At 41.4% G+C, this 19,016-nt stretch overlaps 1 protein-coding gene across 5 annotated transcripts in view; it reads left to right on the top strand.

Moving 5' to 3' along the window:
• The window catches only part of DYM (dymeclin), a 270,157-nt gene that overhangs the window by 110,874 nt on the left and 140,267 nt on the right, over positions 1-19,016 (top strand). For all 5 annotated transcript variants that reach the window (XM_084832890.1, XM_084832889.1, XM_084832886.1 and 2 more), the window contains exons 11-14: positions 369-547; positions 5,254-5,379; positions 11,943-12,056; positions 13,081-13,175. In XM_084832890.1, the coding sequence (XP_084689016.1) occupies positions 369-547; positions 5,254-5,379; positions 11,943-12,056; positions 13,081-13,175 (514 nt within the window). The remainder of the gene's footprint in view (positions 1-368; positions 548-5,253; positions 5,380-11,942; positions 12,057-13,080; positions 13,176-19,016) is intronic.

Genomic DNA, 19,016 nt, shown 5'->3' with positions numbered 1-19,016 from the left:
ACTGGGCCATGGCCCAGTCATAGTTTTTAGTAGTTTAAATAATTGTGTTTTTTTCAATAAATACAGAGAATTAGGATAAAACGTGAAACTTAACAACAGATATAACAAGCTTTCTAGGAATCTGTGATATAAGTAATTGGTCTTCAACTGGTAGGTTGGGACCCACTACTAGATTGCTCCTGCCCTAAGGTGACTCACAGCGGCAGCACTACCAACATACAGCTATATGGTACAAAATTAAGCAATGGGTCCCCAAATGTACATTTGGGCTAAAGGTGACTTGAGTGTCTAAAAAGATTGAAGTGCTGATCTTAGATTGAAGACTAAAAGCACAATTAAAGCTATATTTGCTGTTTCCTTCCTTCCAGATAGCACAGCTCTTCCTTCACCAAATCCTCACACTTTCCAGATTAATTTTAACAGTTTATACACCACTTTGTGTGAACAACAGAACTCTGATCAAGCTACCCTTCTTTTGTACACTCTGTTGCATCAGAACAGCAATGTTCGAACATATATGTTGGCTCGAACGGATATGGAAAATCTGGTAAGTATTTTACTGAATATTCCACTGTACTGCAATTAATATTCAACATATAAAATTTGAGCTTCCTTGTAATATGTTTGTTCTTGCACGGTGGTTGAGAGAATTAGGTACTAGAGTGGAAGCTAAGTGAGGGCATGTTTCCTTTCTGATTTTATGAAATGGGAATTCAAAAGTTATACAACTGTGGATGCTGGTGGCTGTTGAATTTTGGAATTTGTGGGACTGTACTTGGGGGTGTATGAATAATTTGTGGGACATCTGATCTGCACTTCCACTCGCCTGAGCATTTTTGTGTGTACCTGTGTGTGCGTTTGGACAGACTTTCACAGCCATTCCGACCTCACTTGAGGGATTGTATCTACCAAATCACTAGCTGCATTACTATTATCTGGGACTTCCAGGCAGAAAAGTGCCTCTGACATGTATGCAGAATGTGTGTAACTCACTGACTGGGTTCACAGGACATGCTAACCCATCATGGGTGACTGCTAACGATGTCTGTTCACATATCATGTGAACCTAGACCATTCTTATCAAGGTGGGTTGTTTTTCCCAACAACCCACCCAGATAACCAAGATCTGCAGTAGGGGTTGTTTTACCCATGATGGGTAGGCATGCCATGTGAACCCAGACATGCCAATCCATTGTGAGTAAAGGGCATCGGGCAGCAAACCACTCTGCAAGAACAGCAGAAACCTCTGCTTCTCTTGCTGAGTGGGGCCACAATTGCCGTTTGTGATCGTAGCCAAGCTGCTGCCCGTGCCCTTTCCCTCTTGCCAGTGACAGCTCCTCCAAAGGTGCCCAAACAGTACCTTTGAGAGGCTGTCACACACACCTTTTACCCCCGCCTGTCCCCCCTTCCCGGCTCTGATCGCAATCTTGATCACAATTGGAGCCCTGGGGAATGTGTGGAAATGTTTTTTTTAAAAAAAAAATCCTTTCAGTTTTCTACATATGCGCACATGCACAACAGTGGAAACTGAAGGATACTGTCTTGCCCCTCCTGCATCCCTGTATATTGCACCTGGCAAACATACAGGGGTGCAGGTGGGGATAGCCTGTACTGAGTCCACAGCACCCCTTTCCATAAAGATCGCGTTCCATAGGCTTGCACAGGAATTTAAAAGCGTCGCTTGCTGCAAATCAGCTGTGGGGTGATGGTGGCATCCAGCCGCCGCCGCCAAGGATCCTTGGGGCAATAGGGTCCTTGGTAAGGGATGGCTGTCACCCCCCTCCAGCCGATTTTCGGCAAGGGGTGCTTTTAAGTTTTATTTCTTCATATCACTCTAATGGAGTAGCGCTAGAGCAGCTTGAAGAAATAAAAAAAATATATATGAAAAAGTAGGGAGCCTGGTACGGGGAGGGGTGGGATACGATGCAGACACCCCCGCCACTGTATCCCCACCCCTTCCCCTGCCAGGCTCCCCGCTTCTTTATACAAAAGTGGGCACTTTCCTCCTCCAAGGCTCGCAGAAACAGCTTTCATTTTGACAGCTTTCAAAATGCAAGCCACTTCAGCTATCTTTCCCCCAAACAGGTCGCGTGTCTACTTTTAAATGAAGGAGTCGGGAGGGCATGGGGGGGACTGGGGTGCCAAGTGGGGGACCACCCCAAAGGTGTAGTCCACCCATAAAAGTGTGGGAAACCTGCAGGTAAGTAGGTTAAAAAAAGGGGTTAAAATTACCCACTTACCTGAGGGATTCCCATGTTTTGATGAGTGGACTAGCCTCTTAATATCATGGGAAAGTGCAAAAAAAGTTTTCCCAGCTGGGAAAATTAAAAAAAAAAGGGTTCCAACCGTGATCCAGATTGTGATTGGAGTTGGGAAGGGAGGAACATGGCGTCAGACATGTCTGCCGCCAAGTACCCTGGGATGCCATGTGGAGGACTGAGCGGGAGGGATGAGGGACGAGGGGGCAAACAAGCCATGCACTGTGGGTGGTTTGCCGGATTGCCTGGCAGGTGCGCTAGCCACACACTGTGGGTTGTTTGCAAAACAACCCGAAGCGTGTGGCTAGTCACCCATCATGGGCAAGCGTGTTGTGTGAGCACGCCCAGTATTGAATAACCAAGCCACCCATTCACTTCAGGGATTATAGGCTACCAAAACACAAAGTAGCATCCCTGTACTGGTGTTACAAATGAATTCCATCTTTTATTACCATTCTTTGGCCAGTCTAGTTATACATTGAAAAGGCTAAGTGGTAAATACTTACAGCTAATATAAACATGTAAAATTACGTAATTGAAGAACAGCAAAAGCATACAAAGATAGTAAAATAATACATTGATTAGGATGAAAGATCACAATGTGGTATGTGAGCTTTTCAGTTACATAGAACCAGTACTTGAAGTATGGGGAGAAAGGTAGGTGGACCTTAACGAAATCCATAGTCTTCACCCACTGATTCCACCAGTAGTAGCCAAATCATGGACCCTGTAGCCTTTTAAAAGCAGTAGCTAACTCAGCCATTACAAATGGTATGGGGTCTGGGTTCCCTCTGACCAGTGCCCGCCCCCCCCCCCCCCCCGGTATTTGAGCGCTGCAAAGAACCCATTTCTCAGGCTGGATGCAATTAAAAAGGGAGAAATAGATGTTTCTGGGAGAAGGCATAGAATTTAGTCCTGCTTTCAGTCTGTGCCAGTCTTTAGATGACGGTAGAAAAACTTGCTTGTAAACCAAGACATGGTATTCTAAAGCACAGCAACTCACTTTCTAGGAAAAGTTGATGATATTGATGGAAAATCCATCTTTTGAAATCCAGGTTATAAACCTATCCTGTCCCCCTCTGTTGTTGCCATTTAACTTCAAGTTGCATTTTGTTTGTGCCACAAGAAAAAGGAATTGAATCTATGCTCCTCTTTCCTTGACACTCCCACCTCCCCCAAAGCATCATTGACAAGGCTTGCTGTATTGCTTCCTAGCTTATGAGCCTGACTTTTATTTTCTCCATTTTTAAAAGAAACTTCTATAGTAATTGATTCATTATGTCTTTGTACAGTTATACTCTGGCCTCAGTTCTTTCCTGAGCTTAGTTTTCAATGGATCTATATTTATCTGTTCACGACTGAACGACAACAACAAGCTCTCCTCTCTCCCAGTTACTAATGGCTCCCAAAGAATTGTATTAGAAGCATGAAATCCACACAACCCTCCTCCATGCAGTGAGCAGGATACTGGGTTATTAGTCGTAATCCACATCTGGGGTCTCCAAAGTGTTGCCCATGGGGACAAATGTGCCCATAGACAGTTCTCTTGGTGCCCACCAAGCTCTCTGCACCTACTGATTTTTATTTTATGTTTAAAGATTTTTTTAATTAAAAGAATTAACTGGGAAGCTGACATGCTGCAAAACAAAGTGCTGCCTCCAGCACCATATTCATTTGGATTCAAAAGAGTGGTTTGTATTCTGGAGCTCAGATCCCACCTCTGCTTTGTATTCAGGTTTCTGGGCAAGTTACTTTTCTTTTACTCCCACAAGTTTGCCTTTTGGGAAATGAATGTTTGTGACCAGCCATGCCCATCATAGCGGCCATTTTATGAATGTGCAAGCCCCCTTGTGGCACCCATGTCACTTTCTCAAAATTCCAGATGTGCCTACTGACCCAAAAAGGTTGGGGACCCCTGACCCACATCATGATGAGGAACAGTTATACACTCTGGAAAAGCACAAGGGGTTGCGGCAACGAAGTTGTTTCTAGACAAAGACATAAGTTTAAGCATCACCATTTTTAAGATGGCTCAACCAAGTCAGCCACTGCAAGTGCTACAGGAGAAAGTTAAAACCTTGCCCTTTGCTTTTAGCATATTTTCCTCTTTGTACCATCTTTGCTCACGAGAATAAAACAGTAAGGATAGTTTGCTCACATAGTCAGAATTCTCATAAAATAGTGCCTTGTGAAGGTCAGTATTCAATTGTTTCTAGTATAAGAAGGTAACCCATACAATTAATGGTATGGGATTGAGTTGCTGTCTGTAAAATACGCATTATTCAGAAAAAAGGCGGCAGTTTCTCCTAGCAACAAGACATGATTGAGGGCTTTATTGGTAAAGACAAGGAGAGGAGAACAGTCATCTGGCACCATGGGAAGGAGTGTAGCAATCTTTGTGGTGGATGTTAAGGCAGTCTTAGAAAGTAATCTAACAATAAGCTTTGCAGGATCTAGTAAACAGTTTAGCCATTCTTTGATTTGAAAAATATTGAAATAATTTGAAGAAAAGATAACAACAAAGGATGCCTCTTTTAAATAGAAGTAGCATAAGTGCCGTAAAACCATGCTGAGTAGTAATACTAGTAAACTGTTAGACCCTATCTGCTTTACCTGTTGAAGAGATTGAGTTAGACATATATTATTATTAACCCTGTAATGTAAATTGAGATCGGAAATTTAGAACGTGGTGATTCTTCTTGAAAGCACAACCGGAAATATTGTTTATTAGGAATTGAATTATTCTACCCACCTGAGTTTGTTTACCTTGATTTTAATTTTTTCTGGCAGCAGAAGAAAAAAAACACACAAGATGGTTAAAAAAATTATGTAGGTAGAGATTGCTTTTTTGATTCTTCTTTTTCTTGAGTTACTGAATTAATGGCTTAAATAAAAGCAGGAGGATCTAAAACTAAACCTGCATTTTTGTTCTGGGAATTTTTGAATACTATTCTAATACATCCCTATTTCTCTCTTCCCCATCCCACCTTTCAAGGTTCTGCCAATTCTTGAGATTCTTTATCATGTTGAAGAAAGGAACTCGCACCACGTTTACATGGCTTTGATAATTTTGTTAATCCTGACTGAAGATGATGGTTTCAATCGATCCATTCATGAAGTGGTAAGTTACGAGTTATGATAAAGTTACTTAAAATAATAATTAAATGTAGGTCTTATAAGGATGTACACAACTTTTTGTTGCCAAGTTCACTGGGATGACTGTTGTTTTTATGGATTCAATTTACGATTCAGCATTTGAGGATTTCTAGGCTTTTCCCATAGGGCCATTCCTGCCAAATATTTTTCGAGAAACTCTTACTGCCACTTCAGTAAGGTTCTCTTTGGATACTACATTTGAATAAAGTAATATAAACTAGCAAATTTACTTTACAGAGTTGATTAAATAAATATTGGGAGTCCTGAAGAAAGGTTCAGGGGGCTTTTGCCTAACTCTGCATTTGAACCTGGTTGTGTGATCAGTGGATAATCAGTGAGACCCATGTTGGGTCTCATTGAAAACAGTGTAAAAAGTTAGTTGTAACAAGCTTAAGTCTCACTGATTTTAATGGGAACTTAATGTGACTAACTTCATTTGAATTCAACTGTTTGTATTTGGTTCTTGAAAACCACATTGATGATGGAGGTGATCTGACCCCAAGTCATCCAATTTTATGTGTGTGCATGATCTCTCTTTCTTCACCTCTCAAATCTATATGAAGTCAGTCTAGAGGTAAAATTAAATACACTGGCCAGGATTCATAGAGTTACTTAAGCTCCCACAAGGGGCTTGTGGTAGCCCAATGAGAATTTTTTTTTTAATTAAACACCACCACCCCTCATGTTATATCGCAAAGTGCTTTTGAAATACTCCTCTGTTTGAAATGTTTTTGTCATTCAACGGGGGGGGGGGGGGTCAGGATCTGCTGTGTTTCTTTTTTATTCTTAAGAACATAAGAAGAGCCCTGCTGGATCAGACCAAGGAGCCATCTAGTCCAGCATTCTGTTCACACAGTGGCAACCAGCTGTCGACCAGGAACCCACAAGCAGAACATGAGCGTAACAGCACTCATTCTTCTTAACATTAAATTTTAAATAAAGTTGAAAATACAGGCAAGAAAAAGGAAATAACACTACACAGCACCACAACAAGATCAGTAATTAAGAGCAAAAGGGGAAATAATAATAACTTTAAAAAAAAGAAACTCGCTGATTACAAACCCCTTTGGACTTGTTCATGGTTTTTTCCATGAACTAGTTCCATGTTTTTTTTGCCTATTCTAGCCACCATTTTCTGCTCTTCTGGTAAATGATTGGGCTCTAGGACTTCGCTGTTGTAATCTTGCTGAGTTGTTTCCCATGGATGGGAATTTGTGAAGATGGGCGAACGGTCTGAGTTACGGTCAGACAAAATGGTCAGGGGTATCAACCCCTACTTCTGTTTGCAAAGGGGTGGGGGAGGAGAGGAAGGAAAACTCTAGATAGTGTGCAATGAAATACCTTGCTTGAAGCATATTGGAATAAAGGTTGGTGTACGTATTCAAGACACAGTACATTTCATGTTCAAATTGAAGCTCCATCTTTTGTAGCCATTTTCAAGAGAGCTAGGAATGAATGAGGCTTCTCAAAAACTGCTTTGCTAGGTAATTTTAGCAATTTTGGAAGGAAGCAGCTTTTGTCCTATGTTAGAAGACAGAGAAAACAAAAGTAATGAAGGTGTTGTGCATCAGGCTGCATTTTCCATCCCATCCTTCATTGCACATCCCTCCTGCTTTTATAACTGTATTGCCTTTGTGAGGTCTTGAATGTATTTTGTGGTATTGTACCCACACTTATTTATTGATGGTTACGATTAATTTTAGTAAGTACCATTTTATAAATCACTGATTATATAGACTCTTACTTGGGCTCCCCCAAGGAAGCCACAAAAGCTTTCCTGTCTGGTCAAAGGATTTTTGTTTGAAAATAAATTGTGGTTTTGGCTTCCTTGGAAAGAAGATTAAAAAAAAGATCTCTTTCTGCCATTGGCTTCACACAAGCAGCTACCTGTGCCCATATTGAATCCTGTTTTCTTAATAATGGTAATACGCTAATAGGGCACTGTTTTCCTCAGTGAGCACTTCTTTTTGAGATTCTCAACCTGGATGCACAGCTCGGCATATATTATTAAGCTCTAGGCAGGAGTCAAATTGTTAAGAATATTCTGGAAGGAAATAGTTTTGGATTGGGCAAGTTGATTCTCTGCTGTACTATTTGCATGCAACAGTTTTGTAAATAATAATGGTGTCTGTGTAGAAAGATACTTGTATTTAAAGGTGCACTTCATGACCTGAGACCAACAAAAAAGTACCTTTTCTGTTTTCCATAAGCTAATTTTCAGCTCTTTCTCCTTCGCTCAACTTTCTGATACCCTATCGCCTGAGCCAGAGGTCCTGAAGTGCTTTGCTGGGAGGATATTATACATTAGGTGTGGGCATAGTGTACTAGTGGTACACTGGTGGCTCACTGGCCAATTTCCAGTGGTTGTCCTAGTGCCTTCTGATTACTGGGATTCTTGCCTTCATCTGATCTAGTGATGTGCTTCAAATGTTTATATGTTGTTCAGCAAGAGTGCATAGTCAGGATCATTTAACAAAGATTCATTAAACGCTTATTTAAACACAGATGCTTTAATTGCTGAGCGTTCCTGAGTGTACACTCTTGCTTTGTACATTTTAAAATACATTGGAGGACTATGGCTTCTAGTAAGTAAAAACACACCATGCAAGAGTGGAGTCAACCCACCCGTGCGATACCTTGCTGTATACAGTGAAGCAAATATGCATTAGTTATTGTATGGCTACAGAGCTGTGTTGTCCTTTTTTACTCTGTGGTCTCTTTTCAGTGTCTGGGTTAAATTGTATCAGTATTGAGAATAAATCTGCATACAGTCAAGGAGAGAATCTCTAGGGACAAGAGGAGAGCAAGAGGTCTCCCAGTCTCTTGCAAGAGTTCTGTGTCTTTTGGATATGCAGATGGGTATCTCCTCCCTCACTTCAACATTCAAACTATTCGCTTAAGCAAATCAGACAAACTACAAATCTGAAATGTGTTAGTAAGACAAAGTAATGAAGAAGCAACCCATTAATCTCCTTACCCTCCCTCAATTGTGTCTGAAGTTACGAATCCCCATGTCTGTTTCTCCCCACCTTCTTTTAATTTAATAGTCCAGTTTTGATATTAATTGTAGCTAACCTCTGCTCTAAATTCACCAGGTATTTCCACAGATGGTTTCCTTCTTCCCCTGTCCCTTTTCATTATTATTATTATTGTCTATTTTAGTGTGAAGAACTCATTCTTTATTTTTTTATGCAGGTACCATATCAGTCATTCTATACTGTAAGAAGCCCCTTTGCAAACTTTTGAATGTATCTTGCTTTAGTATTAGAAGCTTTTATTCCCTTACAGGTTTACCATGTAATTGTATACCTTTGCCTGGGTTGCTTCAGGTTTTCCAAAAGTGATGACTTCAGAGTGAACTAAAAAAAAGAAGGCTGCCTTATACCATGTCAGACCTTTGGTTCATATTTACTTTGCCCAGTATTTACTCTTGAGTAGCAGCATCTTTCCAAGGTCTCTTCCCTAGCTCTTCTTCTTAAGATCCTTTAATTAGAGATGTCAGGGATTGAATCTGGAACTTTGTGCATTCAGAACCTGTACTCTGCAACTGAACTATGGATTTTCCCACCTATTTATGGAGTGGGCCTCAATTCCAGTAATACTAATTTCCTCAGTTAGCATAAAATGTTTACTGGAAATTGTCAGACTTCATTATACTGTGCATATTGTTGATTGCTTTCACACTAAAGCCCTTTAGAACTCTGGAGGTATTGTTTAAAACAGATGTTCCACATAGTACTTAATATATTATACAGCAGTAGTCTTCTCCATGGCCAAGATCTATAATGTTCATTCACCAGTAAGCCCTGTTCAGCAAAGGTTCCCTGCAATGTTAATTAAACATTTCCTCTTCCTCCTGGATGTATTTCTTCCTCTTCATTGTGGCTGGGTTATTAATAATGAATTATTCTTTAGTGTCTGTTACCCCTAGGGGAAAGGGTTGGTTTTTTTTTAAATTACTGGTTCCCTTGCTTCTTTTCTTTCTATCTTTTCTGTCAAAATAAGTATAAAAGGAGGGAAACTTTTCCTTGAAACCTTTCCCTTCAAGGAGGGAAACTTAATTAAAAGCGGGGAAGCCTTTAAAAGCCTCAAGAGCATTTTGCCTGGCCACACTGAATAGGCTGCAGTTGCGTATTATTGCAACATTATCAACATCACCAGAAATCAGGTCTGAAAAAACATAGGAGGACAACACTGAATACAACAACTTGGCAACAACATCATGAGTGAACAAAGGATGTTAATTCCAAAGAAAAGAGTTTGGGTAGAAGCAACTCTCTTCTCTTTGGCTAGATTTGTATTGTTTTGTAACAACATAATAGAAAGTGGCAGTTCCCAAAGACGTTGCAAACATTGCCTTTCCTTAGCTTTGAGAGAACATCAACAGATAAACTAAAGAGTCCTGTGGCACCTCAAAGACCTAACAGATTTCTTGTGCAAAAGCTTTTGTGGACTTGCATTCTTCAGAAACATAAAGCATTGTTGTCATTTGCCAGATATATGTACATGGACATCTGTCTATCTTTCATAAACTATTCAATATGTTATTGGAAATGGACTTTGCAAAATGGCTATATAAAAATTTGTCAATTAAAACAATGTTGCAGCACACACATGCACACTTGCATGCACACACACCATTCACTCGTATATGAATACATATATATGGGGGGGGGAGAAACAGTAGCCATTAAATGTGAGAGGTATGAGATGTGTTCACATGAACTCCCTCACGTGCGAGGTGGGAGTGGGACTGTGCCCACTGACCACACCCCCCAGCAGCTTTAGGTTCACTGTTACTAAGATGGGCCCTATGTGCTTGGACGTACACACGCTTGTTAAAGAGTTTTATGTAAGCATACTCCTGGAATCCTCATTCATATGAAAGTTATCAGAGTAAGCCCCTCTGTAACCTTTTCCAGAATGTTCCTCTCACTTTGCACAAGAAGCACGCCAAGTTTTTATCCAGACACCGTGGTAATCATGCTTACCAAAGGGGCATCTGAGAGGAATATACACTTCGCTGCGGACTATATCTCTTACTTTGCAATGTGTGGCCTTAGATGGGGGTCCCTCCCCTTAAATACTCTTCTGTCAGGAGCGCCCTGGCGGCCTCTTTCAGTCTGTTCCAATAGCCAACTCAAGACACAGACAAAAGGATTCTTTTCAAGGCTTTAATCCTTTTACAACTTAATGACTCTTTCAGATGCTAATCACCAGTGACTAAGCAAGGAACAGCAGAGTAGCCTATGCTCCAGGTTAGGCAGTTGGTCCCCGTTTGAAGGAGAATCACTTGCAGACCCTGAACTTACGGGCTAGGGAGAGTTCTTCCCTCTTTCCCTTGGGTCCTCGGGACGCGACCGTTGCTTGCGCGCCAAACAAGCGCTACGCCTCCTTTCCGTGCCCTCCAGCTGTCGGCGCTGTCGGTGTCGAGCATCCAGCAAGCCGCCCTGTCTCGCTGCCAGGATCACTATCTATCTCAGGAATGCTGGCAGGAGGAATCTCTGCCAGCTGCTGTGCCTGTGAGGGATGAGCGGGCTCCTCTCCCACGGATTGCAGTTCCTCCTCAGAATCAGAACTGCTCTGGGGTTCTATCGGCTCAGTTTCCACCCTGACATCTTCATTATTAACATATTGAAAAACAAGCTGCTGAATAATAACAAATACAAAGCTACATTAAAGAGCAATCCTAATCCTGGCCAAAAGCTGGTGAGGGGGTTTAAGATGGAAGTTGCCATTCCACTGGCATGGCAACATGTCCGCTGCTGAAGCCCCTGCTGTGTGCCCACAGAAAGCTAGCAGTAGGAATACTGCTGGCAGTGTTCCCACTGGCAGTAAGGGCCAGCTTGGGGCATTCCAGGGCTGTGTTGGGACAGCCTTGGATCTACTGGATCCAAAGTTCCCTCATTCCTTGGACACACTCCTGGACTGGGCCCCTTGACAATGTAGTTAATCCCTCTCCCACTGGTTTCAAAGGGAAGGGATTGTTTAAAAAAAAACAAAACTCTTCCAGTTAAAAATCAGCAACAACTGCCTTCCCTCCCATCCTGACTACAGCAATCCAACATGCATTAGTTTTATCTCTCTCTCCCCACCCCAAAATCACCACTTAGGATTGCTGTGTTCAGTGGTTTTCATTTTATGATTGAGTGCTGTTTTCCCATATCTTAGACCATTTTTGTACAATTGAGTTGCTGTTGCTGAAATGGTACTTCAACAGCAATTCCCTGGTTTTGTTTTAAAATAATTTGTGTTCTGATTATGTGGTATAAGATGACTGGATTCAGTCATATGCAAGTATTCGTATTAAACTAGACACAGTTTTATTTCCCTCTAAAGTCTGAGCTGCTGAAAAGGCTACAGAGCTCTCTGAAAACCTTGGAGAGACTAATCCCCACATTTTAATTTGCAGCGCATCAGTTCTGAAGATTTCATTGATTTCTTTCTGTGAAATAAAGCAGAGTCCAGCGAATGTCATGATGTTCACTATTGAAGGACGATAAGATATGCTCTTTTCTGTCTTTGCAGATATTGAAAAATATTACTTGGTACTCAGAACGTGTGTTAACAGAAATTTCACTGGGGAGTCTCCTAATCCTGGTAGTAATAAGAACTATTCAGTACAACATGACAAGAACAAGGGTAAGAGTTGTATTTTGGGCTGATTTCACATAGAACAGGCTTGCAGGTTCCCATCCTCACAAACCAGTTCCCAGCGAATAGTAGCGATGAAGTGAGAGTGCTGTCATGGGAAAGAAACACACACACAAAGTATTCTCTCTATGGAAGGATCTAAGGAGAAACAGTTTTAAAATGATGTCACAATGGCACATCATTCCACAGATAAGAATGAGAACTGAAAATGGTGGAAATGTGAGAGTTTGGGTATGTGTATCAGTTATAGCCAAAATACTAATAGAGATGTTTATCAAGAATGACTCCTAGTAAACTTCTCTTTTTTCTGTTGAATATATGAAGCTACTTCAGACAGACAGGCCTTTGGTCAGTGTAGCCCAGTATTGTCTGTTATGACTGGCAGCAACTCTTTAGGGACTTGGCAGGAAGTTTTTCCCAGCCCTCCTGCCTGAGATCATTTAACTGTGATACTAGGGACTAAAGCATATGCTCTATGACTGACCTGTGGCACTTGCCCGTACATTAAATTTTTCAAGAAGTGGTGAAAAAAGATTGTGAAATAGTATTCTTTATGATTTTACATGATTCTAACAGCTAGAATTCTATAATTTCCATTAAAATCGACGTCCTTTATTTAGAACATTGAGTATCAGTTTGCAGCTAAAAAGGGAAATTGCACTATTACAACCCTTTTTTTGGTTAAAAGTATTTTTTCTATAAAATAAATATTAAAGTCTGGAAAAATAAGGAAAGCTGTTCTTCACCTTAGCTTCTGACCAGGGTTAAATATGCAGCCACACGCTACAAATATGCAGTGACACCTCCATAAAAGACCCAAGCATATTAAGTTGTGATTGCATATCACTAATGCTTACTTCTAAAATCAGAACACAAGTTTGGTTTGTCTTTATTGCAACCTTGCCTCCGGTAAACGGATGTTAGGCTAGTGAGCGATTTGCTTTTAACAGGTCTTGCTGTATACAGAAAGGATGGTCTGATGTGTGTGTTTTCCCCTCCTCATCTCCAACAGGACAAATACCTTCATACAAATTGTTTGGCAGCTTTAGCCAATATGTCAGCACAGTTCCGCTCACTTCATCAGTATGCCGCTCAGAGGATCATCAGGTAAATACAAGCCTTTTACAAAATATTTAAACTAGCTTCATCCTAAATTCTGCAGGAAAGATACTTGAATTTCCTATTGCTGAAATTTGAATATTAACTCAAGTAAATTATGTTTAGATTCATGGAGTCTGGATTAAATTTTGAAGTTCCATGTGGTATGTTCGATTTACACCATAGCTAGTTACTAATGACAGGTTCTTATACCAGCCAGAAATGCACAACTACATGGTATAGATGACAAACACTAATGTTGCTTATCCTGAATAAAAATCAACTTATTGCTAACACTTTGGGTAAAGTGCACTGTAATCTGTACAGTTCACTGTATTGGATAAATAAATATACTAGTGTGCTGTAGAAGAGAAGTGTGATTGTCATAGATGAATATGGGGCCATGCTCCCTCAATAGCTCCCTCAATACCATGTGATTATCAGCCTATGGCACATCTTGTTTGGATGGATGGAGCTGCTCGTTGTGCCATTTTTGACATTTTAAATTTGCTACATTCAAAGAGTGCTTGCCACATTGATTTGTCTGCCAAGGAGTCCCTGTGCATTGACCTTAGGACCTCCTGTAACTTGCAAAGGATTCTAGTGTGCATTTTCCAATCATAGCCAGGCTTGTGTGGCCCCACCACTGCCACATGCCAACCGAGAGGGTACCTGTGTGCCTCGGAACAGGGGAAGATCAGTAATCACGGACAAGCTGTCTTTCTGGACAGCTTGTCCACTATTACTAATCTCCTTACCATGAAATCTCCAGTGCCTTTCCAAGGAATCTCAGGTTTGACAGAACACAGTTTGAAAATCACTGTTCCTAAAGACTTGTGATTACAGAAAACTTGTGAAACATCACACATCCACACTTAGAAGATGGTCAGACAATATCCTTCTCCCCTTCTACAACAGGACTGACATGTTAACCAAAAAACAAAACATTCTGGTTAGAAACAGGACTTTTCGCATGGTGTAGCACATTAAAAACTTACTCCGTGGCAGCTCTGATGTGTGTGGGCCTCATGCCTGGTTGACAGCTCTGCTCTCTGCCTAAGGCTTTTGAACGAGATACTTGGATGACTCTCATTCCTGCTTTTTCTCTTATGCTTGCCAAGTTCAAGCATAAGAGAAAATCCAGTCTGATAAGCAGCCTCTACTTTTATCAACAACTTCCTTATTTTAAACATGCTTGATGTCACAGCAGAACCTCTGAAACTGAGTTCTGTTCCTCCAGTGTCTTCCAAGCCAATAACTCCTCCACTCATCATTTATCCTACATGGTATTTCTGGGGCTATTCTTTGAACAATTGTAACACTAAGTAACATCTCGTCATAGGTAATACTTGGAAGCTAGGAATACTCTCGGAATTTTTTTTTGCTGTCATTCCATTGACTTTTGAACAGCTCTGCTTGCCTAGTCTCCAGAATTCCCTACAGGATGTTAGTTCACATCAGCTGCCCTTGAGCTCTAAAACCTGCATTTGTTAGCCTCCGCATTGCCACTTCTGTGGTAAGGCTTTCTCATGCCTATGTTACTTTTGCAGTGTGTTCTATAAATGTTTCAAATCAAATCCACACACTGGCTGTAGCTTCTGCCTAGCATCTACACATGAGGAGAACCCAGGGAGGTGGATAAATCATTCGTACCTCTATGTTCCAGGACTACTAGGAGTGGAGCACTGGCCTTTCAAAGAACTCTTTGAAGAGGGATAACAGGGCTGATTTGCACTTGATTACAAGTGCAAATCACTAGGAATTAAACATCAGCATGTCTGGATGGCGGTGTCCACGCTTCAGCCAAGGTTTGGTGATAGACACTGATCATGTGCCAGAAACATAGAACAAGTTTCCCCTCCCTTTTGTGCAAAATTAGCTGAGGCTTCATGTCTCACTTTCACTATGTGAAACACTGAAGTGTACTTAATTTGCTAACCATCACCTTCTTTACTGAACGCAAGCACAGAACTGCAGGGATGGCATCAGGAAGGCTAAAGCTGAGAACAAGCTAAAGTTAGCGAGGGATGCTAAAAGCAGCAAAAAAGCCTTCTTCAGCTACATGCATAGTAAAAGACAGAGGAAAGAAATGGTGGTTCAACTATTAAATAAGGATGGCAAAATGATAACAGATGACAAATAAAAGGCAGAAGTGCTCAATTCCTACTTTGGCTCAGGTTTCTCCCAAAAGAGGGTCTATGACCCCCCTGGCAAAGGCAAAGAACAGGCTGAAGGGGCAGGATTGCAGCTTGAGATCGATAGGCATATGGTCAAGGAACACCTAATTCCTTTGAATGAGTTCAAATCTCCAGGGCCAGATGAACTGCACCCTAGAGTAATAAAGGAACTGGCAGAAGAACTCTCGGAGCCACTGTCTATTATCTTTGAGCAATCATGGAGGACAGGTGAAGTGCCAGATGACTGAAGGAGGGCTAATGTTGTCCCTATCTTCAAAAAGGAGGAAACTGGGAACTACAGACCGGTCCGTCTGACATCCATCCCTGGGAAAATTCTGGAGCAGATTATAAAGCAATCAGTCTGTAAGCACCTTGAAAACAATGCAGCGATTACTCGAAGCCAACATGGATTTGTCAAGAACAAATCCTGCCAGATGAATCTGATCTCATTTTTTGATCAGGTCACCTCCCTTGTGGACTGTGGAAATGCTGTGGACATCATATACCTCGACTTCAGCAAAGCTTTCAACAAAGTGCCCCATGATATCCTGATGAGCAAAATAGCTCAAAGTGGGCTAGATGAAACAATGATCAGGTGGATCCACAGTTGGCTACAGAGTCGGACTCAAAGAGTGCTTATCGATGGCATCTTCTCAAACTGGGGAGAGGGGCTCAGTCCTGGGCCCAGTGCTCTTCAACATTTTTATGAATGACTTGGAGGAGGAGGTGCAGGGAATGCTGATCAAATTTGCAGATGACACAACATTGGGTGGGATAGCGAATACCTTGGAAGACAGAAACAAAATTCAAAGTGATCTTGATAGAGTGGAGTGCTGGGCAGAAAACAACAGAATGGCATTTAATAGGGATAAAGGCCAAGTTCTGCACCTAGGAAAAAGAAACCAAATGCCCAGTTACAAGATGGGGGATACTTGGCTCAACAACACTACAAGTGAGAAGGATCTTGGAATTGTTGTCGATCACAAGCTGAATATGAGCCAACAATGTGATGTGGCTGCAAAAAAGGCCAATGCTGTTTTGGGCTGCATTAATAGAAGCATGGCTTCCAAATCCCGGGAAGTACTAGTTCCTCTCTACTCAGCACTGGTTAGGCCTCATCTGGAGTACTGTGTCTAGTTCTGGGCGCCGCACTTTAAGAAGGATGCAGACAAACTGGAGAGGGTTCAGAGGAGGGCAACAAAGATGATCAGGGGACTGGAAACAAAGCCCTATGAAGAGAGACTGAAAGAACTGGTCATGTTTATCCTTGAGAAGAGAAGCCTGAGGGGAGATAGGATAGTGCTCTTCAAGTACTTGAAATGTTGTCACAGAGAGGAAGGCCAGGTCTCTTCTCGATCATGCCAGAGTGCAGAACACGGAATCATGGGCTCAAGTGACAGGAAGCCAGATTCCAGCTGAACATCAGGAAAAACTTCCTGACTGTTAGAGCAATACGACAATGGAACCAATGACCTAGGGAGGTGGCGGGCTCTCCCACACTGGAGGCGTTCAAGACGAGGCTGGACAGCCATCTGTCAGGGATGGTCTGACTTGGATTCCTGCATTGAGCAGGGGGCTGGACTCGATGGCCTTGTAGGCCCCTTCCAACCCAACTATTCTATGATTCTAAGCTTCAGTTTGTCCCTGGATGCCTCTGTGTTATGCCAGTCTGGATCCCATTCTATGAGAAAGGAAAGCAGGGTAAGGTTATTAGTGATAGTGTCATCTCTTCCAAAACTGCCTGGAATTGATGTTGATTATTTGAATCTAGTCCAGCTTTCAACCTGGTTTTGGGATAGAAACCTCCTTGGTTGCCCTGGTGGATGACCAGTGCTGGGGAATGGATGTGGGGGCTAGTGCAACCATGTTGCTTCTTATGGACCTCTCAGCAGTCTTCGATATTATCAAAACCTTCTGAATAGCTCAAGATTGGCCTTGGCTGCCCTATTCTCTGGCCAGTCACCAAAATCCTTTAGATAGTGGGTCCTGATCATCAGGTTGAAGACCAAGGCTCTTAATACATTTATTGGTGGCTTGAAGAACAACAGCACTACTTCTCACTCCATGAAAATAGACTTTTCTGATTTATCATATTAGAATTTGAGTAGCAGTAGCTCCTATATAAGAATCCCTTTAATATACTCTAACATTATTTTTTATTTAATTTTGATAACATTTCATTGTAACAAAATTGATGTGCTGACAAAAATTATAACTCTTGTCTAAAGCACCCAACTCCAGAAAATGTGGCTTGGATTATAATCACACAATGTGACCTTACTTTTGAGAGTGGGCCAGGAAGAAGAACTTTGGAAGACAAAGAATTGTAGACAATAAGTATTCAGCAGACCTGGTCAAGGAACTGAGCAACAAGGATATTTTTAGGTAACACATGAATGTAAAGACTGAATGAATGATTTTAGGTAAAGTAAAATCCGCTAAGTGCAATTTTAATTTTAGTGCTTTGGTGTTTTTCTTTTAAAAAAAACATACAATAGCTGAGGAACTCTTAAAATCTATTTAGCCATGCAGCTGACAGAGTACAGTCAGCCATAATTCAAGATTCACCAGATGCTCTAATAATTCCTGCCTTAATGTGAAAAGTAATTCAGCTTCTGTGAAGGCGTTTTTAAAATCCTCCTCTGAGTACAGATTGCCAATATTTTAAATTATGAAGCTTATTTTGCATTAAAGATATAACTGAGACTCGTCATTTATAGTTCACCAGGAGCACAGTAAAACAGAACTTTCTATCACGGAGTAATTCTCGTCACATTGAATATTGACAGATTGGTGTAAATCATTTCTTCATGCTTGGCTCCTGGCCATGAAAGTAGAAGTAACAGATGACTTGGACGGACGCTGCCCTTGAATTTAATCATTATTGGAACAATCCTTAATTGGGTGTTAAATGTTGCTTATGTATAAGTAAATAGTGTCCCAATTTGAGATTATAATGCTATTCATAGTTTTACACTGCTTTTTTTTCCAGACTTTGAAAAATGTGCTAATGATGGTTCTTATGTGCCTGGTTGCATTGCTACCATGCTAATTACTCTGGTATAAATGATCATGCTCATAAAACAGCAACATTACTTGCTTATGACAACTAGGAGATAAGCAATGGGGTCAACTAGCCCTATTGTAAAGTTATCTTTTATGGAAAACTAATTTTGTAATGTGTGTGGGGGGCCGCGGTGGCTTAGTGGTTAAGACGCTGAACTGCAGACTGGAAGGTCGGCAGGTCAGCAGTTCGAGACCCAAGTGCTGCGTGACGGAGTGAGCTCCCGTCTTCAGTCCCAGCTTCTGCCAACCTAGCAGTTCGAAAGCAAGAAATTGCAAGTAGATAAATAGGTACCGCCTCGGCGGGAAAGGTAACAGCGTTCCGTGCACCTCGGTGTTCAGTCATGCCGGCCACATGACCACGGAAGCGTCTTCGGACAGCGCTGGCTCTTCGGCTTAGAAACGGGGATGAGCACCGCACCCTAGAGTCGGACACGACTGGTTGGGGACACCTTTACCTTTACCTTTAATTTTGTAATGTACATGAGGTTATCACTTAAATGCACGTAAGTGTGTTGGGGGGGATTTATTTATAATGCTTTTATACTGCTTATATATTAAAATAAGTGGTTTACATTAAAGTACAACATAACAATATAGAAACAAGATA

This window comes from Heloderma suspectum, chromosome 2 (assembly GCF_057233095.1).
Source record: "Heloderma suspectum isolate Gila_16-S chromosome 2, 16-S_ref, whole genome shotgun sequence".
NCBI classification, from domain to species: Eukaryota; Metazoa; Chordata; class Lepidosauria; order Squamata; family Helodermatidae; genus Heloderma; species Heloderma suspectum.
This window is presented reverse-complemented; position numbering and strand designations above follow the sequence as displayed.